This window comes from Solanum tuberosum, unplaced genomic scaffold (assembly GCF_000226075.1).
Source record: "Solanum tuberosum cultivar DM 1-3 516 R44 unplaced genomic scaffold, SolTub_3.0 scf00128, whole genome shotgun sequence".
NCBI lineage: Eukaryota > Viridiplantae > Streptophyta > Magnoliopsida > Solanales > Solanaceae > Solanum > Solanum tuberosum.
In genome coordinates this window covers 1,167,581-1,192,244 of record NW_006239053.1, presented here as the reverse complement: position 1 = coordinate 1,192,244, position 24,664 = coordinate 1,167,581, and the positions used below count along the sequence as shown (strand labels likewise).

Here is a 24,664-nt window from a genome sequence, read left to right as displayed (position 1 = left end):
GAATGGAAGCATCATCAGTTGGCTGAGGGTCCTTTTCGCACTAAAGAAGGTAGTGCCTTCTCCTGTTTTTTTTTTTTATTAAAAAAAAAGTATACAGTATATTATATTGTACTTTAATTATTATTATATAGTAGCTAATTATTCAAGGATGCCCTTATATTGTTCTTTTATTATTGCTGTTGATATCACCCCAATAAAACCTTTTTTACGTCTCATTCTTACCCAAGAAGACCTCAAGAACAGAAATTTGATTTTAAAATCTGGTTTTTATATTATATTTTATTTCGTTTTTGACTCGAGGTAATACCAGATTATATCTTAATGTTGGAATCGAAATAACAATTAAAATTTGAAATAAAACCCTAAATAAGTGTGTATATAACTTAAATTCGTTCAAATAATGACAGAAATTCTTCACTACTTCGTATTTTTTAAACTAGTACAAATAATGCTAAAACTTGCAATAACAGTAACAATGTAACATACATACGGATACTATGTAATAGCTGAATTGTGACAATAGGTCGATAAAAAATTATATACACTTTCAAATTACTTGAAAGATAATTATATAAAATTTTAGAATAATTATATAATATATCATTGTTAACTTGATAAAAATGGAGTACGTACTACTTATCATAAGTTACTACATTCACTGATAAATGTAAAAAAATATTTAATTCAACTATCAATAATCAATATACACATAAAAGTTTAAAAAAAAACCCAGATAGGGTAACAAAATCTGGGTAAAAGAAGGAGGCACCTGAAACTGCAAAAAGTCTGACGTTATATTTGTATGCTGCAGTTTAAAGACACACACACGTGAGGATATACAGTATATTTTTTTTCCATTTTCATACAAGGTAAAATAGGGGACCATGTATATATATATATATATATACACACATTCATATATCAGATCAATTTTGAACTACTCACTTCACTCATTCTTACTGGTAAAATTGGTAAAACATGCTTAATGTTGTCTAAATGCAAGATTAATTCAATCTCAGATGCAATACTTTTTCGATGATCATGGTGTTCAGATCAGTTTTCGTGAGCCTCAACTAATTTCACGGGATACTTATCACCTTCTATCACCAACATATATCATATAACTCTGTCCGTCAAAGTTATAAGACAGAAAGGAAGAATACCTGGTGAAATCTCATATGCAATATATAGAGAAATATTCTTACCCTCGTGAATGATAATTCAACTGTCACTAAATATATTTTAGAAAAACAAATGTGATCAGAATTAAATTTGAATTCGCGTCACATGAGATTTAGGTAATTCACAATTACTGACTACACTTAAAATTGAAAATGAATAGTATTGTACTATACTGTTGTATTAGGAGCAGTAGGTGGTTGCTGACCAATAACACCGTCTCCGCCACTGCCATCACCACCACCACCACTACCTCCTCCTTCTGCCGTGATAGCACTGCCAGCTGTCGCGACCGAACTCGATGTACTCGGCCGTTTACGTTTCTTCTTTTCATAAGGAATTCCTCTAGCTTTTGCTTGACTTTCTCTAACTTCCCTTAAATAAATTCTAACAGCTTTAGCACCAAATGGATTTGATTCAGGTTTTCCCCCATTTTCTTCATAAGCAGCTCTTAGCCTTCCAATTAGTGCATCAAGGCTACCCCAAGCCTGTTTCAACGGACACGCACAAGGTGCTGGTGGATTCGGGTGCCCGAAATACGGGCACCCGGTCACGTGCACTTTTGTTTTCCCAAATTGATCAAGGTACTTAAGGAACTCGATCACGTGAGCTCCGCTGCAACGGGCTAGGGTTAACGGCGGTTTGTGGTTCCTTAAGTACTGTAAGAAAGTATTCCAATCTCGACGTTTCTGTGACTCGTATCGACTTGGTGGTGCTGCAGACACCGTTGTTGACTGTCCACCCTCTGTGGCACCGCTTACTGAAGATGTACCTTCTCCTGCTCCTCCTTCGCTACCGACAATGTTTGGGTCGGATTGTTCGACTCTAGATGTTGAATCCATAAAATGCTAGAATTTATGAGAGTAAAATATTATTGATAATTCCAATTTCCAACCTGTAATCGCGACGATCCAATTACTAACTCCACTGACTAGTGCTTTTAAAACCCCAAATTGTAAGGATGGAGCTTTTACATCCTTGTCTGACAGTTAGCTAAGAGAAAAGCTGTTACAAAAATCGCCTTGCAACGATGCTTCATCTATTTTAATTTTAATAGTTCTAGCTAGTACTGAATACTAGATAGACAGACTGGTCATCAATGATTGCATAAGATATTTCTTTTGCTTGTCTAACTCAACCCAGATAGTCACAATCACTCAAAATTGTTATATATGAGGAAGTGGAACACATTCAAATTCAAACTCAAATTAAATCAAGTAAAAGCGAAAAGAAAACCTTACTCAACAAGGCGAAAAGCAATTTCAATTTACCCTCTTTGTTTCTACAATTTGAAGCAAATCTTCGAGAAAACAATATAGTGAAATAATGGATAGAGCTCGATTACTTCGGATTTTTTAGAGAAAAGAAGAAGTAGGAGTATTTCAAAGTTAGATAGATGATGATGCGACTTAAGCAATACACTGAATGTGTGAGAGTTAGAAGTGATGGTGAGACTGTTTTTTTGATGAATTGAGAGAAATTAAAGAGAGAGAAAAACTATACAGTATAGTAATAGAAGAAGAAAAAAAGAAAATAGAGAGAGTAATTGAGAGGGTGGTGGGGCCTAGAGGAGTGAAGTGGGGCAGAGGAGGTTTACTATTCACACCACCGGCGGCCCCGCTCTCAATATGCATTTGCACTGTTTCATTATCTTGTCTTCTATTAGCGAATAGAGGAAAACCAAACCAAACCAAATTTATTTTGGATCGGATTGGGTTACACTTTTACAAAACCAAAAACCAAAAATCCAAACCGAATAGTGTAAAACCAAACCAAAAAACCGAATGCACACCCCTAATGTGCACCACACACAAGTGACAATTAATTAAAAAGAGAAAAGGAGAAAATTAATTATTCACATTTGTTTTATGCTTCCAGGTCATTTGGTTCGATTTTATATATTATTAATTTTATTTATTAGATTTTTATTTTTAAATATGGTAAATCAATTACTGAACTAATAAGAAAATGTATATTAAAAAATATATGATTTCTTTAATAATTTAGTGTGATGGACAATGATGTAATTTTATATAATGCTCATAAAATGATTACAGTAGTAACTAATTAACATGAAAAGATTTATACAAGTGCAATACAAATAAAATGACAATGACAATAATGTGTATTATACAAGAACTATACAAGTGCAACACAAATAAAAGAATAAAAACAAGGACCATTTACTAAGCTACATATTATATTTATTGATTTCTTAATAAGCGTTTTTTTTTTTAAAAAATGGTGGGTTTAAAAATTGGGGGTAGGGGAGGGGATTACAATGTGGGAAATCGAACCTCCACCAACAATGTGGGAGTTTAGATAGTCAACCAACTGAGCTACTAAAATTTCTCAATTTCTTAATGAACGTGAGTTTTTCTAAGATGATATTTATTTTGAGATGGATGGAGTAGTAATTACACCCTTCGTTCCAATGGATCATTTGACTTTTTTTGTTCGTCCCACAAAAAATGTAACTTTTTATATAATTACAAAGAATTTAATTTTAAAATTTCTCTTTACTCTTAATTAGATGATTTTATAATTATAACTATATAAATATCAAAAAATTTATTTTGAACTATAATTTCAAAAGTTTTTTTTTTCTTAAATTGTGTCAAATCATATAAAATCACATAAATTAAGATGGCAAAAGTTGTACGTTGACAGAGGCCAGGGGCGGAGGCAACATATACTTAGGGGGTTCATCCGAACCCCCTCGGCGGAAAATATTACTATTTATATAATGTTAAAATTATTTTTAAGTATGTATAATAGATGTCGAACTCCCTTCCACTAATTCATGTGTTTACTTCTCAGATTTTAAACCCCCTTATTAAAAATCTTGGCTCCGCCATTGACAGAGGCAATAGAATTAGTAAAGCACAGCAAATTAAAATATATTAGTAAAAGGTAGTGATAATTTATCAGTTTTACGCATAAGTGAAAAGGCATTAACCGTGCAACTAATAGAGCCTGTCAAGTTTATAGTATCTATCAGTATAAATAAATAGTGTGTGTATATATTCGTACTTTATACTTTTAGTGATGTGAAGTTCTGAATTGGATAGGTAAATAATTAATGAATATTTGCACCATTCAATTACAAATTAAACCATGGATTTCTGAAGTTAATAACTCAGTTTAGTTGATAATTTGAACGTTCATCTATCTGAATTTTTATTTTATTAATGAACGTTTGCTTTTTCACCTTATAATCTCCTCCCTGAATCCTTAACGTTTTATTTTATAAAAAAAATGAATTCTTTTTATTATCAAAAGTTAATTTGGGACTTTTTGACTTTAGTTTATATCTGTCCACTATGTATCTGTAGTAACAACTTTTCACAAGATCTATATATTCTAATACGTCACTTTACAATGCTAGAGATTATTTTTCACAAGTCGTTCTGTGTGATTTCATAGAATCAAATTGTCTGCAACATCAACCGTTCTAGTATTGTAACTGATTTAGATTTCGAGTCTCAAGAATAAAATAAATCCTGATCGAGAGTGCTTTTTAATGAATCTTATATGATGCAAATTTAAATTAGTTGACTTAATAAGTACGAATAATTATAAAATTATAAAATAAAAATTGTAGATCTATCTGTTATATTTTATTTGTTCCTTTAGAAGTTGGTTCAGAATAAAAATGCTACTCTACTATACATATTTTCTTATATCATTTTATGTGATATATTTTTCTTATTAGTTTCTACTTGGAAGAATAAGGAATAATGATGATACATATCTATACTTCTATAATTTAAAATGATTAACTTTAAATTTCTTATTCTATTCTTAATAAACAAATGTATTACTACACATATATTATTAATTAATATATTGCCCATAAGTTTCAATAGTTTTAAAATAAAATAAAATAGTACTATGTTATGTGTGTGTGATGGGTTCGGGGGGATGGGGGGGCGTAGATTGTCAGCGTAAACTATGCATGATTAATATAATTATGAAAGACGTTTTGTTCCAAAAAAACAAACATTGCGTGAGTCGTCGAATTGTATCAATAAAATTGTTAACAAATCACAAGTTGTATTAATAATACATACTTTCGTGTGAAAATTATCCTTTCCTTTGTTGTACCTCTCTCCGGTCCAATTTTGTCAATCTTATTTATTTTTTGGGAAAAAAAGATAAATATATCTCCGAATTATCGTAAATGCAAATATCCTCCGTCATACTTTTGGCACATTGGTATTCCTGCCGTCCAAAAATTAGAGCATATATACCCTTTATACTAACGGACATACACGTGTCATAATCTTATCCACCGATCCGACATTTATCGACATATAAGATTGCGTCATGTGTCCTATTTAGTATATTATACATATTTATATTATTTAAGATAAAAATATTAAAAAATAATCTTACTTTTTTTAAATTTGTGCCTAGTCAAATTAAGTGTGTGAAAAAAAATATTCCCTCTATTTAAAAAAAATGACCTAGTTTGACTTGACGTGGAGTTTGAGAAAATAAAAAAGATTTTTTAATTTTGTTGTTCTAAATTAAAATTATGTCAAATGTATCAAAATGTCTTTTGATATTGTGGTCTTAAACATGCCACATAGAAAGCAAGAACTAAAGTGTTGCCAAAAAAAATTGTGTCATTCTTTTTTAAATAGACAAAAAAAAAGTAGATCATTATTTTTTAAATAGATGGAATATTTGTTTTGAAAATGAAAAATGATATTTGAAATTGAAAATTGTAGTTGGCCATGAATACAAATTGGTATTATTTCTAACTTTTTATGAGTAATTTAGAGTTAAAATTTTGAAATCCAATTTCAAGTTGAATTTCAAAATTTTATAGTAAACATATTTTTGAAGTTTAATTTCTAAAAAAGTACTCCCTCCGTTTAAAAAAGAATGGTCTAATTTGACTTGACACGAAGTTTTAAAAAATAAAAAAGACTTTTCAATCTTGTGGTCCTAAATTAAAATTATGTCAATTGTATTAAATTGTCCTTTAATTTTATGGTCTTAAACATGTCATTTGAAAAATTGAAATTAAAATGTTACCAAAAAGAGAAAGATGTCATTCTTTTTTAAGAAGACTAAAAAGTAAAGAGTGTCATTCTTTTTTAAATTGAGAGAGTAAAACGAAAAAAAGTAGTAAATCGGAGATGGTAAAATCATGTGGTTTGAAAGAAGGGTACGTACCCTAAGTCAAAGTGAGTGGGTGCATAATACATTTGATAATTACTATATAAGAAGAGTGAATAAAATTCACTCTTCTTTTGACACATGGCACCAAAAAAAAGGAGAGGGTTGAACATAAGTGTCAAGGTGAGGGTATTTTGGGTATTTCAAAATACCCTCACATTCACACTTATCTACTAAAAAAATATATATATATATAATAGTAATATATAATGTATAATATATAAGTAGTACATAAGTGTGAATGTGAGGGTATTTTGAAATACCCAAAATACCCTCACCTTGACACTTATGTTCAACCCTCTCCTTTTTTTTGGTGCCATGTGTCAAAAGAAGAGTGAATTTTATTCACTCTTCTTATATAGTAATTATCAAATGTATTATGCACCCACTCACTTTGACTTAGGGTACGTACCCTTCTTTCAAACCACATGATTTTACCATCTCCGATTTACTACTTTTTTTCGTTTTACTCTCTCAATTTAAAAAAGAATGACACTCTTTACTTTTTAGTCTTCTTAAAAAAGAATGACATCTTTCTCTTTTTGGTAACATTTTAATTTCAATTTTTCAAATGACATGTTTAAGACCATAAAATTAAAGGACAATTTAATACAATTGACATAATTTTAATTTAGGACCACAAGATTGAAAAGTCTTTTTTATTTTTTAAAACTTCGTGTCAAGTCAAATTAGACCATTCTTTTTTAAACGGAGGGAGTACTTTTTTAGAAATTAAACTTCAAAAATATGTTTACTATAAAATTTTGAAATTCAACTTGAAATTGGATTTCAAAATTTTAACTCTAAATTACTCATAAAAAGTTAGAAATAATACCAATTTGTATTCATGGCCAACTACAATTTTCAATTTCAAATATCATTTTTCATTTTCAAAACAAATATTCCATCTATTTAAAAAATAATGATCTACTTTTTTTTTGTCTATTTAAAAAAGAATGACACAATTTTTTTTGGCAACACTTTAGTTCTTGCTTTCTATGTGGCATGTTTAAGACCACAATATCAAAAGACATTTTGATACATTTGACATAATTTTAATTTAGAACAACAAAATTAAAAAATCTTTTTTATTTTCTCAAACTCCACGTCAAGTCAAACTAGGTCATTTTTTTTAAATAGAGGGAATATTTTTTTTCACACACTTAATTTGACTAGGCACAAATTTAAAAAAAGTAAGATTATTTTTTAATATTTTTATCTTAAATAATATAAATATGTATAATATACTAAATAGGACACATGACGCAATCTTATATGTCGATAAATGTCGGATCGGTGGATAAGATTATGACACGTGTATGTCCGTTAGTATAAAGGGTATATATGCTCTAATTTTTGGACGGCAGGAATACCAATGTGCCAAAAGTATGACGGAGGATATTTGCATTTACGATAATTCGGAGATATATTTATCTTTTTTTCCCAAAAAATAAATAAGATTGACAAAATTGGACCGGAGAGAGGTACAACAAAGGAAAGGATAATTTTCACACGAAAGTATGTATTATTAATACAACTTGTGATTTGTTAACAATTTTATTGATACAATTCGACGACTCACGCAATGTTTGTTTTTTTGGAACAAAACGTCTTTCATAATTATATTAATCATGCATAGTTTACGCTGACAATCTACGCCCCCCCATCCCCCCGAACCCATCACACACACATAACATAGTACTATTTTATTTTATTTTAAAACTATTGAAACTTATGGGCAATATATTAATTAATAATATATGTGTAGTAATACATTTGTTTATTAAGAATAGAATAAGAAATTTAAAGTTAATCATTTTAAATTATAGAAGTATAGATATGTATCATCATTATTCCTTATTCTTCCAAGTAGAAACTAATAAGAAAAATATATCACATAAAATGATATAAGAAAATATGTATAGTAGAGTAGCATTTTTATTCTGAACCAACTTCTAAAGGAACAAATAAAATATAACAGATAGATCTACAATTTTTATTTTATAATTTTATAATTATTCGTACTTATTAAGTCAACTAATTTAAATTTGCATCATATAAGATTCATTAAAAAGCACTCTCGATCAGGATTTATTTTATTCTTGAGACTCGAAATCTAAATCAGTTACAATACTAGAACGGTTGATGTTGCAGACAATTTGATTCTATGAAATCACACAGAACGACTTGTGAAAAATAATCTCTAGCATTGTAAAGTGACGTATTAGAATATATAGATCTTGTGAAAAGTTGTTACTACAGATACATAGTGGACAGATATAAACTAAAGTCAAAAAGTCCCAAATTAACTTTTGATAATAAAAAGAATTCATTTTTTTTATAAAATAAAACGTTAAGGATTCAGGGAGGAGATTATAAGGTGAAAAAGCAAACGTTCATTAATAAAATAAAAATTCAGATAGATGAACGTTCAAATTATCAACTAAACTGAGTTATTAACTTCAGAAATCCATGGTTTAATTTGTAATTGAATGGTGCAAATATTCATTAATTATTTACCTATCCAATTCAGAACTTCACATCACTAAAAGTATAAAGTACGAATATATACACACACTATTTATTTATACTGATAGATACTATAAACTTGACAGGCTCTATTAGTTGCACGGTTAATGCCTTTTCACTTATGCGTAAAACTGATAAATTATCACTACCTTTTACTAATATATTTTAATTTGCTGTGCTTTACTAATTCTATTGCCTCTGTCAATGGCGGAGCCAAGATTTTTAATAAGGGGGTTTAAAATCTGAGAAGTAAACACATGAATTAGTGGAAGGGAGTTCGACATCTATTATACATACTTAAAAATAATTTTAACATTATATAAATAGTAATATTTTCCGCCGAGGGGGTTCGGATGAACCCCCTAAGTATATGTTGCCTCCGCCCCTGGCCTCTGTCAACGTACAACTTTTGCCATCTTAATTTATGTGATTTTATATGATTTGACACAATTTAAGAAAAAAAAAACTTTTGAAATTATAGTTCAAAATAAATTTTTTGATATTTATATAGTTATAATTATAAAATCATCTAATTAAGAGTAAAGAGAAATTTTAAAATTAAATTCTTTGTAATTATATAAAAAGTTACATTTTTTGTGGGACGAACAAAAAAAGTCAAATGATCCATTGGAACGAAGGGTGTAATTACTACTCCATCCATCTCAAAATAAATATCATCTTAGAAAAACTCACGTTCATTAAGAAATTGAGAAATTTTAGTAGCTCAGTTGGTTGACTATCTAAACTCCCACATTGTTGGTGGAGGTTCGATTTCCCACATTGTAATCCCCTCCCCTACCCCCAATTTTTAAACCCACCATTTTTTAAAAAAAAAAACGCTTATTAAGAAATCAATAAATATAATATGTAGCTTAGTAAATGGTCCTTGTTTTTATTCTTTTATTTGTGTTGCACTTGTATAGTTCTTGTATAATACACATTATTGTCATTGTCATTTTATTTGTATTGCACTTGTATAAATCTTTTCATGTTAATTAGTTACTACTGTAATCATTTTATGAGCATTATATAAAATTACATCATTGTCCATCACACTAAATTATTAAAGAAATCATATATTTTTTAATATACATTTTCTTATTAGTTCAGTAATTGATTTACCATATTTAAAAATAAAAATCTAATAAATAAAATTAATAATATATAAAATCGAACCAAATGACCTGGAAGCATAAAACAAATGTGAATAATTAATTTTCTCCTTTTCTCTTTTTAATTAATTGTCACTTGTGTGTGGTGCACATAGAATTGGTTAATGGCAAAATGGCATCTTGAATTGGTCAAGGGAGTGTGGGGCCACTGTACGAACTTTACTTTGCAGTGGGATTCCAAATGTCAGAAATGCCAACCAAATTATGGAAAGTGCCATAATTTTAGCTCTATGTACCAAGTAATTTCCTATCGTGGCCTATATGATTTTTACCAAGAAAATTTATTATCCAATGCAACATCAGTATATAATGTATAAAATAATTTTATTATTAATTTATGAAAATATATTAATTTTTTTTATGAACGCTCGTTTTAAATAAAACATATTCAAATAGTATTTTTAAAAATATCGTAGTGAATAAGCTATGTCAAAAATAATACGATAAATAAAGCAAAAAAAATATGTAATAATAAAATCAAAGAGTAAGATAGTAGGAAAGTAGTACTAATAATAGTGATAACGAAAATTACTGGACAATGCTCAAGCACCTATTAACCTTCTATCATAATTAAATCTTGATCTTCATATCCTTCTATTTAGGGTCATGTCCTTGGTAAGCTCAGGTCTAATAATCTAATCTCTAGTTTTTTTTTGACCTACCTGTATTTTCCTTAGACCGATCATAAACAACCTCTCACACCTAATCACTAAGATATTTATGCATCTTCTCTTTACATGCCTAAATCATCTCAACTTCATCTTCCTCATTTTGTTCACCATGAAAGTCATTCCCACCTCATCTCAAACATTTCATTCTTAATATCTTTCTTCTAATATTACCACGCATTCATCACTATTATATACGGAAATATATATATATTAAACAATCTCTCTATGTATAGTGTGTTCTAAAGGTGAAAGGTGTACAACGCTTCGACCCTCGAGCTTCGCCACTAATGTACAATATAAATACTATATGTATACTTCTTTTAAATAACTTGCTAAGTTAGTTGCAATTTCACGTTGAAATCCTTTTATTCTTAATAAAAGATTTCAGGTTTAATTCCTCAAAATGAAAAAGATCTTCCTAGTGACACTTCAATGAATTTAGTCATCTCCCAATATAAATACCGAACACCGAAAGTCTTTTTTTTTTTTTTTTAAAAATACACTAAAAAACAAAGGATGGGTTGGGTAGGGCTTGACGGTGGGAGTTAATGCCAAAATGTGGAAAATGAGGCATCTCGTGTGATTCCATTTAATTGCATCTCTCTCTCTTTGTTTTCGCCCTTTGGTCCATTCATTTGAAACTCACACGAAATTTGTCCTCTTTATTTTTCAAAATTTAAGAAAATGACGTGACAAAAGAGTGCAACATTTCAAACGATAAAACTAGAAACTTATAATATTCCCTCCGTATACTTTTAATTATCATAATTTTCTTTTTTAAAGTCAAACTATAAGAACTTTGACCAACATTTTATGATCTATTTTTTCATTAGATTGATATGCAAAAAATTGCAATTTATAGTACTTTTCGTATAGTTTTTGAATATCTAAATTTTTTATTTAAAATATTGAATTAATGTTATCTAATTTAGCTTTGAAAATTAGTCAAATTGACTTTCGAAAAGCGTATCATGACAACTAAAAGTGAACGGAGAGAGTACTAATTGATGATCAAGAGCATCGACTTTCTTTTGTGAAGAAATATTTGTACAGATAAGAGTTGTTTCAAGAAGGAAAAAAAAAAGGACATTACTCTCTTCATCGGTCTGTTCCAAATTAGTTGTCATATTTTGCTTTTCAAGATTTAATTGGCTAACAAAGTGAAATTGAATTAGATCAATACAATAAGTTATAATTTTTCTTATGTCAACAAGATGGAAAAAATATATTTTAAAATATTAATTAAAATTGACATAATTTAACTCTTACAAAGCAAAACATAACAACTAATTTGAAACAAAGAGGATACCTGCTCAAAGACAAGTTATCAATCAATGCTTATTACGATAACTTACATGTAGTTATTGTATAAGTGACTTAATTGGTGTGATTATGTAACTTAACCTTTTCAAACCTTTTGGAAGAAGGTTTTGCTATCAAAAATTTTCAAAATCCACATCGTAGGATTCAAGTTGGAAGAGATAAATTGACCAAGTATGATTGTATATCTCTTATTGGAATATACTATTATACCTAATAAATATTTATTTATACTATCGATATATAAAACTTAATTTCTAAACGATGAGGGAGATACACAAGATATGCTCCTTGGGTTTATATGAAGTCAAAATAATAGTGTCACTTCATCGTACAGCATCTTGGAAAATTTCCCTCCTATAAAAACTATCTTTGTATATTTTATTTTGCCTAAAAGAAAAGGTATCCGATGCTTCATCCCATTTATATAAATTCTCAGACATTAACTTTACAATGTGTACAAAAAAGTCAATTTAATTCCAAAACCCCACAATTTCCTTAAATTAATAATTTTAGAAAAGATTTAATTGACTTTAATTTCATGATCATTTATGCCTTCACACTAAAGGGATTCCTTTTATCATCATCTTCTCAAGCAATCAAAAGATAGCTTTTTTAAATGAAAATTCTCATAGGGTATATCCTATAAACAGCCAATTCTAAGATGGATGAACCTTATTATTAAATAAATAAATAATTACCGTTCGTAAGAAAAAAATAAGATGTATGATAGAGTACAATCATTTGAAGTCATTATTGTTTTTTTTTTTATATATATAAAAAAAATAGGTACTATTTTCAAGGAAAATAATGAATAATTTCAAGAATGACATTAGAGAAAATTGATGATGATCATCATAATAATTGAAGATTGCATTAGGGGATTTCTTATAATTAAATTATAGTTAGTGATAACGAAAGATAAAATTTTCCAGTATTTTACATCACGACTAGGGACCTACTGTTCATGATATTAAAATATTGTCTAGTAGCGGTTTGAAAGTTTTGTTTTCTGAAATTTATTTCTTTTTACATTTAGCAGAATTAGCATCCAAATAATGTTAATTTAAGAGAATTTGCATAGGCAGAAGGTTAAGTGATTTAAGTAAAACTCGTGATATTAATATCTGAATCTAAAACTTTTAAACTACTAAATGATTCGTGTACACGTGAAGAGAAGATGCATACATGCCACATCAAAGAGGTGTGAGTCTGTGAGATGTCAGCTATGGTGGATCTAGTAGAGATTAGTCAAGAAAATATTGAAGAGAGGTGATTAGATGAGATATGACTTTAAAAACGAGGGTATGAAGGTTGAAGAATAAATTAAAAATAAGAGTGTTTCCTAATTCTCCTTATGATTAGCATTATTATATGATTACTCTCCTACTACTTTATTCTTCCATTTTTTTTGTTACTTGTTGCTTCCTTTGTTTTGATTGTCATATTATATGTTGGTGTTGGTGCTATTGTCCTTTTCCCCATTATTTCTACATGACTCTTTATTACTGTAATTCCCTTTTTTTTTTTATTGATTTTAATATGATTTACGTGAGCCAACAATCTCTCTATCTTCACAACGCAGAAATAAAATTGCATGTACACACTCTCTTCATACTCCACTTATAGAATCACTCTGAATATATTATTATTGTACCGATATAATTACTGTTTTTTTTTCCTTGAACTATAAAGTGTTGATATGAGGATATGAGTACGACAAAACAGGAGAAGAAGTGTGTACGCATGAAATTGGTCTATTTATTACTCCCCATCAACCATCCATGTCTATGTTCCCATTTGGATGTTGGGTCTATTTCCAGCTGATAGAGACCCAAACCTCGTGAAAGCTACCAATGCCTTATGGTGACATACGTATATTTAAAATAAATAGCCCAACACACTAAGCTTTCGCTACGTGCAAGATCCGATAAAAATCGAACTACAAAAATTTGTGTATATGCAGTTTTGTCATGCATTTCTGCAAGAGTCTATCTTCACAACTCAAATCTATGACTTCCTGATTACTTGACATCAACTTTACCGGTTACATTATCAAATGTAATTTAGTATGAAATAGTACTTACTACTTAACTACCATTTTTATCAAGTTATTAATCAATGTTAATAATAAAATTTACATTTAATTATCTTATAGTAAGTGATATGATAGTGTAATATCTTAAACCATTCGACAATACCTACAGGCTCACGCAAGGAGAAAAGGAAATTACAACAGCATTTGTTTATTTGTCCTGTATAATGCGACAATTCACGCTTGAATTTGGGGACTTTTATACCCTTCACAAGAAAAAGGACCACTGAATATTTCAATTCTCTGATTCACGTCGGTGGAATATAATCTTTGATCGTTATTATGTAACTATAATCAAATAATTCGAAAAGAAACCAACAAATATCATTGTTCAAGTCCTGGTGGATAGATTTATCCCATACCTGTATCGATGAGAGGTAGCAGGTATCCCGTAAAATTAGTCAAGGCGGTAAGCAGACACAAATATCATCATGAATAATATGTGTCAAGGGTGTTTAGCTTCATGCTCTCTAAAATAAGAATCAAATGTGAAATTATTGGTATTTGAAAACACCAAAAACTTTGAAGGTCAAAAGTAAATGTAGGTAGTGGAATCTATACGTTCATATATCTATCAAATACTTTGAGAAGAATGTTTAAAACGCCTATAACCGTTGTTGCTCAATTTGCAACTTTTCAAAAAAAGGTATTTCCCCTTTAATACACTTCATCTTTATATTATGATTGATGAATTAAAAAATGGAAAAAGATGATTTCAGGGAGAAGCATATATCAATAGAAAGAAACGTATGGAGATTATATTCCCTTTAATGAAATGACCCTTCAACAGATTTGGATTCTTTAGAAGAGGACCCCATCATAATTATCATCATCATTCTTATTACTTTTTCCTCCCATTTCTTCAAAGCAATTGCAATTAGCCACCGATAGCCAGATGTTTTTTTGGGTAGGGTCATCCCCCTAGTTTTTTTATTTTTTTATTTATGACTTTCGCACTGCTCGACTAATTCCACAGAATACCTTACACATCCTACCAGCAATAGGTACCAGTAACTCTGCCACCAAGGCTATCATCCCACTAGTTCTTTTAGCTTTTTCTTTTGATAAGCACATTTTATTATTATTATAGAAATAAGAAGGTTGAGGAGGTTATCCTTCATTTTGTTTTTGTTTTTCCTTTTTCATACCTAGTAGCTGGTCTTTTTTTTTTCCTATTAGGCAGGAAAGAGAGAGAAAGAGAGAGAATTATACAGTATGAAACACTCTTGGATGCTCAACTACGTATCTTTCCTTGTAATCTTACAGTTCTCTTTTCAACGCCTAACACTAAAATGGACCTTACGAGACGACGCAAATTTGGACTAGTTGGAGAAGTGTCAAACTTGGTGAAAGGACACAAGAAAATAAGTCACATACAGGGCATGGGTCTTGTCTGCCAATCATGGAAACCGTCTGATTGATTGAAAACTAGAAAAACGTAAGGAAACTTTATTATATATGATGTCTTCGTTGGAAGGCGTTTGATTAGAGAGAGAACTGAATGATTGATGATTCCCTTATGGACCAAAGTATTGCAAAGTAGTCGTATTAGAACTAAGAAGAATGATAATAGGAACATGCCATATGACGATAGAGATGTTTCCCATTTCACAATCACCAGATTGAAGTCTGGCGGCAGTATTACGGAACAAAAAATATCATATGAAAAATGAAAAACCTCAAAAAAGAATTTGATAATCATGGAAGGTACCGGATAACTCTATCCACTTCAATAGATGAAAATAAATCACCTAATGTTTTCTTTCTCCTCTAGGATTTGGACTCGAGACCTTATGATCCACAACCCACTTCATTGGCCACTAGGCTACACCCTTGGGTGCATAATTTTTTTTTTCATAACCTTGTGGAAAACCATCAAATTGTTCCCAATTAATAAATTTGGACAGCGGGAAAAAAAGGAATCTGTATTTCAAGGAAAGGCTGAAAAGAGGTGACAATCAAGAGCCTCTTTCAAACAAATTAGAAAATCTAATAAGCTAGCATATCTATGGTACGCGAATGAAAGAATCGCTGGATATATACTAACAAGAGAAATAACAATAACTTTACCTGGTTCCTTTAATGACGAAACTAGTCACAAGAGGCAACTGCTAGTGCCACACTCAGATCATTTGAGGTTCCGCATATGTACATTCTGTATGTTTCTAGTTCTTGTTGGTAACCCCTTGGTGCATGACTAGCATAGTAATTTTCGCTAAGGTGATCACGTTTGGAAAATATGATCTCTCGCAATGTTGGTTCATGGCCATTTAGAAGATTTCCCATGCTTAAGACTTTCCTCCATGATTGATTCACAGTAGGTGGAGTGAACATGCTTGCAACTACCTCTCTCTCTTGTCGCCTAACTTCTTGTTTCTTATCGAAATCCTAACATAACAAAGTTGCACCGTATAAAATGAGAAAGCAAGAGATAGAGGCACAGGTAAATTCACCCTTGTTTAAGGAAATATATTAAAAACGACATCTTCAGCCACAAAGACTTAAGCGAGGGGACGAGAGGTATATGCTGTTAAGCAAGTTAGGAAATGTGTTAATAATTTTTGAGTCTTGACCAAGACATCAATCTCTCATTCTAGTGATAGAAAAAGAGAAAGAACAAGATATATAAAATCATACCTTCTTCTCATCACCACCAATTGATACTGTTCCCATTTTTGGTAGATAGAAGTTGTAGTAGTCATTGAAAATGGATTCTGATAGACGTGGTGCTTGCAAGAACTTCTGATGAAGAGATGCAGCGAGTGTTATCAAACTCTCAACATGTCCAAAAATTGCACAGAGTCGCTTCAGGTCTTCAATATCTTCAGTGCCAACAGAAAGGCTATTTTCTGCAACAAAAAAGGTCAACCTGTTAATTTACGAGCTCCTAAAAACCTACTGCAACTCAATAACATACTAGACCAGAAAATATACTTTGCAAGCATCTGAGAGTGGCTGCCATAGTGAGGTAAAGTTGTCCAATTCTGGTGGTCAGCTGCTTTAGGCCTCCAAATGACGTTCTGTTTAGTGTGTCAGCTGCTGCTTTAAAAGCAGTAGAAACCATTTGTCCCAACAATTCATATGGACGCAATGTTTCCAAATAATGAAGAACCTACACGAGTTACACGATACAAATTACTTCCAATCAAATCAAGAAGCTACTCCATAAAGGTGCAATTTTAAATGGATTGGCCAAACTACATAAACATTTTGCTATAAAGCTTCCCTCGTGCCCTTTCTTAGTTGGTCCTCCTCTATGCCCTAAAACCCTCCCCAGCCAGAAAACCCGACTCGAACTCTCAGGCAATACACTGCAAGTGTTCACGGAAGTCAGAGACAATGCTGATTTGGTAAAAGATTACAAACGTAAGGAATCATCTGTCTGGATTAAAGAGAGGGCAATAGATGAATAGGGCAAACAGATGGAATAGGCTTGTTGAGTTATTCAATAGAGAGGAATGCTCTGGGGTCTCCAAAATTTAGTCTCTGGAGGACCAAATATTCCACCTTCAACTAGTCTGAGGGAAATAAACCCCACAAACTCTACTCCAAGGATCAAAACCCGCAATTTGTCTAATTAATTTACTGAAATTCTCATGAAGATTTATGATGGATCACTTATACCAGAATATTATAAATGAGCCTGGCTTATGCAAGCGTGCAATCTCAGTATACCTTTTCTCCTTCTTGATTTGGATCCAGAAGGGGCTTCTGCTCAGAAGCTGGCAATGGAGGTGCCTCATTCCAAATCTTTCTCCATGAATTCCCATGCTCAGACATTCTTTCTGAAAGTTTTCCACGAGGTGGCCAATCGTTTGTTGACTCTACCACTGCATTGGTGTTAGATTCTACCTTCTCCATATTATCATCATTCTCCCAGTCTCTGGGTGAATGCCATCGAATGAAATCTTCAAACACAGCATCGGGATTTGCTGCTTTAAAAGCAGACATATCTGTTGCAGAATGCGAAGGATAATAAAAAAGTGAATAAGGAGAGAAGATTAATTCTTCAAATATCAGCAAGCAAATAATAATTGGAAATGAGCAAGTCTAGTGTGATCCATACAACCTGCTACAGCAGAAACAAAAAACTACATGGAAAAAAAATCAAGGATTTGATTCACTTAGACAATTAGGAAGAAATTGTTTATGTACACTTTCTGGAACCGAGAGAAGCTTGACTAAATCTGATGAAAAAGTTCTCAATCTATAACATTTTGGCCTGAGATACTTAATCCATTTAAAAAATGCTAATAAACTCATAATTAGTACAACTGCTTCCTGACGAGAGGGAGTTGCTCAGATGGTAAGCACCCCTCACTTCCAATCCAAAGGTTGCGAGTTCGAGTCACCAAGGGAGCAAAAAGGGTGGGAGCTCCTAGGTAGGGTTAAAAAAAAAGCACAATTGCTTCCTTGTGACCTTTTGACAATTTTTTTGCAAAGGTATTTTATAAATGATCAGCACTAAGAAAGTGATGTCCAAATCTGTACATGTGCAGCAAAAAAGTAACTCAACAAAAGTCTAGTCCTTCTAAACATGTAAGGATTCTAACCCCATTTGACACTTATTAAGGTGTCATATTGTCCAGTGATAAGATAGCTTATGGATTCCAATTAGGAGATATTGTTCATAAAGGTGTATTACGACCCTACGAGTATGCTGTACAACTGGTTGGTTGGTTTGTCGCCAAAACACCTGACTATAGATTTTGTTTTCACATCGAGCACCAAAAGAACCATAATGTGCCGACTTTCCTTCCACAATTAGATGACAATATAGACAATTAACAAACCCATCCACAAACTTTTGACCAAAGATCCTTAATTATTTTAGAAGACAGCCCTTAATCAACTGATGTTTCAGCCAGTGAAAAACTGAATTAAGTGTTATTTCAACCTGAGTAACAGTGTCTTGTTCCAATAACTCTTGAGGTAAAACAGAAGAATGTGTTAGCTATTGTGGTTATGCACAAGGCATCACAAGATGCACATCCATCTATTTTTTGCATTTTCAAACTCTTAAGTATCTCATGATCTCAGCACACAACAGCCAACAAGCTGAGATCCTCAAGATGCTCACTTGATGCTTTAGTCAAGTGAGAAGAAACCTATAACTTGCAGCAGAATTTCCTTTGGATTGAGCCGACATCCGTTACGGTCTTCATTCAATTGAAAGAATCTCCGTTCCAAAACCGTACGTGAGATTTTCACCTCATATGGCTCCTCCCTTATGTGCATAATGAGAATAATACATAGAATCAAAAAAGATTCAACGATGAAAATATTCTCATTATGAACTCAGCAGGGCTAGTGTTATTACAAGAAATCTCTAGCCAACCGACTCGATCATCAGATTATAAGTTCATAACCCTAGTCCATTCCCACTTTGGGCAGAACAGATCTACTAATTCTTTGATTCCAGTTAGTAAGAGGGATCTTGAACTAAGAAATAGACCCTAGAAGCTAAAAAAGGCTATCCTCAGCAATTGCAATTGACTAATAAGAACCATATAACCTTGGTTGCTTGGATCCTTCAAAAATGTTGTCGGGTGTGAGTAAGATCCTCCAAAAGTTATTCATTTGGAGGATCTAACATGGCTGCAGCAACATTATATTTATTGAGGATCCGAGCAACAAAGTGCTTAACACACACAAATGTGCCTAAGACAGCAAGAAAGCCTTTAAGAAAATAGAAGGTACAGAAGTTCCTACCTGATGACAATATGTCTTTCTCTAGTTGGGCAGAAAATCTCTGCAAATAAGCATTAGACATTCCATTGTCAGATGAAATAATACCAATAGTGGAAATGATAAGACTTTATGAAGCAACTGAAGGATAGCTTAACATAAAACAATTGTTTCCCCAGGAAATATTGCAATAGAAATCTATGGATATGTCCTTCAAGCAAGACTAGGATAGTCAAAAACACAAACCAATACCAAACAGTCCAAATAATAGAAAATTTGCCACAATCTTTAATTGTTAACTCTAGACGTAGCTATTGAATACAAAGTGGTAGCATCGTTTCAAAATTTTCTCAAAAATAGTAATAATGACGAGAAAACTTTATGGTGGCTCAAAAGTGAGAGAGTGGAGTTTAGTGAAGAGACCAAAACCTATAATTGCTGAAATCAGTAACGGGAACATGGAATGCAATTGAATATTTCTTAATCTGCATATTCAGGATCATCAATAAGGATGATTCTCTACCTGAGACATGTAAATGGATTTAAGTACCTAGAGAGCCCTTTAAGCTCCTTTTCCAAATGCCATCACACAACCAATCATCTAGGAGATCTACTTGCAATGTAGTGCGGTGCTTGTTAGCAATTTCTTAAGCAGAAGAAGATGTAAGAATTGGTGGGAATTACAATACCATTTCTCTTATTGAACATGTTTAGTACTAAACAAAGCAAGAAGTCATAGAAAACATTATCATGTGTTCTATATGACCTGAAGCCAGGATTCACGTAGCTGATTCACCAATAAACCATTAAATTGGCATTCATATATATGCACGGACTATAGACTTCTTATAATAGCAATCATTCTTCATTCAATTACAGTATGCAATGACTCTCTACAAGAATAGTAACAGCAGCAAATTTCATGATTATCAGAAAAATGAATATCTATAATAGAGCTTTGAACTCACAAAAGATTCACCAAGGGCCTCAACGGCTTGGAGACGTTCTTCATGCATGTCTTCAGTCATAAGTGGTGGATCCTATAAAAAAAAATTAACATCAAAAGGTTGCCATTATACCATAAGCAAATGTGGCAAGGAAACAGAAGACTGATAAAAACAAGTATTCAATCAGCAGTACAAATAAATCAACCTGTGTAAATGGAGCATGCATGTTCTGGTAAGATTTCAGAAGCATCATAGACCCCACAATACCAGCCGATCCCCTCCTGATACATGCCGAATGCTTTGGAATTGGATCACCTAACTTCACAGCATCAGAATGTACAAAACTAGAAATATCACTTTCAGGATCATTTGGACGATCTGGTGTTGACAGACTGCAGAGAGAACAGGAAACCAACTCAGTTCAGTTCAAAGGGCAGAAATTCAAACTAATACAGATTAGTAGGTTTTTGAAACATAATACTAACTCCGTTCAATTTGTTTATCCAGTTTTGACTTGGCAAAAAATTTAAGAAAATAAAGAAGACTTTTGAATCTTGTGGTCTTAAACTAAAGATATGCAAAATGTACCAAAATTCCCTTTAAACTTGTGATCTTAAACATGCCATTGGAAAGTTAGAATTAAGGAGTTGCCAAAAAAGGAAAGAAACATTCTTTTTTAAATGGACTAAAAAGGTAAGTAAGACAAACAAATTGAAACGGAGGGAGTATACCCACATATTGCACAAAAGCGCATGCATTTTTCCCTGACTAAATTTAGTCCAATGCTGCAACTTTAAAACCTATGGATCTCCGATCCAGATGTAAGCACTAGACTAGGTAAGCTTGCCCCAGCCCCAAAGCAAAACCGAAAATAAAAAGATGAATAAAAGGAGAAATGGCCAGATCATTTTGGATTAGCCTATCTTCCTTTAGGAAAGTATAAAGAGAAAGTCAGACACCCATTGTGACCCAACATCATATTTAACTATTTAGATAAAACATTGCCTCAAACGAGCCTCATTTAAGTCGAAAATGGGTCCAAATCAAGTATCTGGACTTCCACCAATACCAGCAAAAATTGAAATTCCCTAAGGGTGAAAAGAGGGAATATTCTCATTTAGAGTCGAAACAAACCATGTCAAACATTAAAAAAATTTAAGTGCTAAAAACAATAAGCAAGAATAAATGAATTAATGAATCAGTTCAGTTAAACACCATAAGATACAGCTTATAGAGTGTAGACTGCAGCGGCATAAATCACCAGGTTTTAAAATCATAGGTGCTTCAATTCCTCCATCATGACAAAATCATAAGACTTGACCTTTATGCAACTTAGCATTGTAAAATAGACAAGAATAGCAGTACTTAAAATGCAGAAAAACTGGAATGACATAGTTTAGAAAAACTAGATTGGCTGACAATCGACAAGCATTCAACAATAATACAAAAAGTTCTCACTTGCTTTTCACCTGTCACATTCAAAAAAAGAAGCCTCAGTATCTCCATCTTCAGAAGATATGTCACTCTGGATATGAGAGTCTCCCTATATTATATAAGTTAATCAATATCCTGACAGGAAATTAAGTTGATGTTCTTAAACGCTTAAAAACTTTTAGATAGAATTAATGTAGACAATTGTCATAAAAGTACCTTAACATGAGCGGAAAGGAAAAAATTGTTTTCACCTGCCTTTGGACACTCTTGATTCAACTGATGCTTTTTATCAATGCAAATTGAAAGCTACATATTTGGGAGATAAACCAAAATTAGGCCAGATAGATTATTTACCGTTGCCATATCTTTAAAAGAGACTATCAAAGAGAAAGGGTAAAGGAAAGTATCATTCACTAGTACCCATGTAACCTCCATATTAATCAATTTAGAATACCATTTTATTGCACTTTTTCTTAGAAATATTTCGTTATTCAAGACTGATCTTGGAAACAGATTTATTAGGAAGCTCATGACAATCAGGATAACTACAAACTAACAACTTAAAAAAAATCTGAGACTCGATTCATGCTTTTTCAAGATATAAAATCAGAAAGCTTGGGGGTTATATCTATGTCAAAAGATTGAGGTATGCTGGGATTCAACAAAACTGCTACAATGAAAATCAAGAAAACAGTCGGAAGACAGCGAGAAGGCAGTGAAAGAAAGTAAATAGGTGAACTGGCAAAATATTCAGACACAATTTACATGTTGAAAGATAAAACTAGTTATTGTGGCATTTGGAGATACACTTATCAAAAGCTAGACAGGTATGGAAGTCCTGCTCATTATTTTCTATTTCTCTGTCAAGCATTACTGCAAGTGACTTACCATGTGTAATTTCTGGTTAATTAAACATGTAGATAGGTCGACTACACCACTGGCTTGCATTCTAGGTAATGGCTGTGACTCTTCCCAACACCACCGAACTTCTCGGACAAACTCTATCCAGAATGCCGCAATAGCTAAATAGACATCACAGAAAAAATATGCCTTAGGGGGGGAAAGAATGCTGAAGTAACTTAATGAAGGAATATACTAAGGAAGTGATTTCTTGAACTTTTTCAGCCCATTGAGTCAGAAGGTACCCCTTATATTGCAATCACCAAACCAGAGAGAATGCAGACAGAACTGGCCAAAAAGTGATTCAAGAGGAGCGCCTTTAATGGTACGAGAATTTTCATGATCTCCTTCAGCAAAATCAAGTTGCAGGGCACCAACTGTATGAAGAAATTGAAATGAAGACAAGATAAGTCAACTGAATGTTTCTCCCTCCATTTAGACCCTAAATTTGGAACTCCAACACCATATTGACCAATTATATTCTGAAGAATACACTTCTCATTATGTCTGATTTCTAATTCTCTTCTTGTTGTTAAAAGAGACTCATCATTAGTAGGGTAAACCAGATCAAAGTACTCTGCCTAAATATGGCTAGGTCAGCCAAGAATCCAGATGGATTAGCATATCTCCACATCATTTCTCTATGATGAATGAAACATGTATCTAACTAGTGAACAATAAGAGGAATTAATTTGCTCCATCTAGCTGTTGAACTTCATGGTTTTCAGTTATACAAACAACAGTTGATTTTTTGGTAGTTAAGTGCGTTTTTAAGGAATAGGAGAATGTACAGCAAAAATTTGAGTTGATATGAAATAACACTAACCTAAGCCATTATCACTCCCCTGCCTCCATTTTCCCATAATCATTTACATCTTGCAGATTTAAATGTATAAGTCATTAATCATATCTCTAAACTACAGTAAATAAAATTAGGTATAGAATCTGAGAGGGTTATTGTCCATCAAAATTGAAACCTCAGGAAGCAGCAGACCGTTTCAGAATTGCAATCCAAGTGGGAGACATAGAAAAGGCTACAAGTAAAGAAAAAGAGAACTCGTGATATACCATCATGAAAGAGGTCTTTAAGAACTCGATCAAGGACAGTTGGGGGAGGTATGACTGCAGTAGACTTCAAATTCTCAGGTCCTGGGTTCTCTACTGCACCAAAAAAAAAAAGGAGCAGATTAGTGAACAAATGCATCAAATGAAAATCTCCACATTTATACAAATCTGATATTGCAGCCCAATTGATCAGAAAATTGCAGATGATTTGTGCACAGTTGTAGAACCTGAAATAAAATCTTCCACAAATTTAGCGTCCAGTGACATATGCAAAGCGTCAATTAAGAGCAGCAACTGTGATGCGAATCCAATTCTCTTTCTGCCAGAACCATCACTTCTGAATTCACCAAACGTGTTTATGAAGTGAGACGCCAAATTAGTGCGCAAAGTTCAGTCCAAACCAATCAAGATTGAATCAGAGGAAGATATTAGATAATATAAAGACCCCCCCCCACCCCCCCACACTCATACGCC

The 24,664-nt window shown here is 32.2% G+C and overlaps 2 protein-coding genes across 8 annotated transcripts in view; both read right to left on the bottom strand.

The window, feature by feature from the left end:
• Positions 1-1,188: 1,188 nt before the first annotated feature.
• Positions 1,189-2,679, bottom strand: LOC102596443 (protein LIGHT-DEPENDENT SHORT HYPOCOTYLS 5). The gene has a single exon (XM_006350798.2). The coding sequence runs from the start codon at positions 2,019-2,021 to the stop codon at positions 1,350-1,352; it is 672 nt and encodes a 223-aa protein (XP_006350860.1). The 5' UTR covers positions 2,022-2,679; the 3' UTR covers positions 1,189-1,349.
• An 11,572-nt stretch (positions 2,680-14,251) lies between these two features.
• LOC102595663 (rab3 GTPase-activating protein catalytic subunit) overlaps positions 14,252-24,664 on the bottom strand; it is an 18,856-nt gene continuing 8,443 nt past the window's right edge. For 4 of the 7 annotated variants that reach the window (XM_006350797.2, XM_015310230.1, XM_006350796.2 and 1 more), the window contains 13 exons: positions 24,418-24,527; positions 24,194-24,286; positions 23,371-23,502; positions 23,114-23,247; positions 22,442-22,531; positions 22,261-22,334; positions 20,997-21,183; positions 20,813-20,884; positions 19,869-19,908; positions 17,832-18,109; positions 17,091-17,268; positions 16,794-17,005; positions 15,742-16,544 (listed from right to left, as the gene is read on the bottom strand). In XM_006350797.2, the coding sequence (XP_006350859.1) occupies positions 16,248-16,544; positions 16,794-17,005; positions 17,091-17,268; positions 17,832-18,109; positions 19,869-19,908; positions 20,813-20,884; positions 20,997-21,183; positions 22,261-22,334; positions 22,442-22,531; positions 23,114-23,247; positions 23,371-23,502; positions 24,194-24,286; positions 24,418-24,527 (1,897 nt within the window). In that variant the 3' untranslated portion in view covers positions 15,742-16,247. Of the gene's footprint in view, positions 14,627-15,723; positions 16,545-16,793; positions 17,006-17,090; positions 17,269-17,831; positions 18,110-19,868; positions 19,909-20,812; positions 20,885-20,996; positions 21,184-22,260; positions 22,335-22,441; positions 22,532-23,113; positions 23,248-23,370; positions 23,503-24,193; positions 24,287-24,417; positions 24,528-24,664 lie in introns of those variants that run through there. The other 3 variants (XM_015310229.1, XM_015310228.1, XM_015310231.1) reach the window with 3 other exon arrangements.

Coding starts and splice junctions, on each gene's coding strand:
- LOC102596443 (XM_006350798.2), bottom strand. CDS start 2,021: ATGGATTCAACATCTAGAGTCGAACAATCCGACCCAAACATTGTCGGT.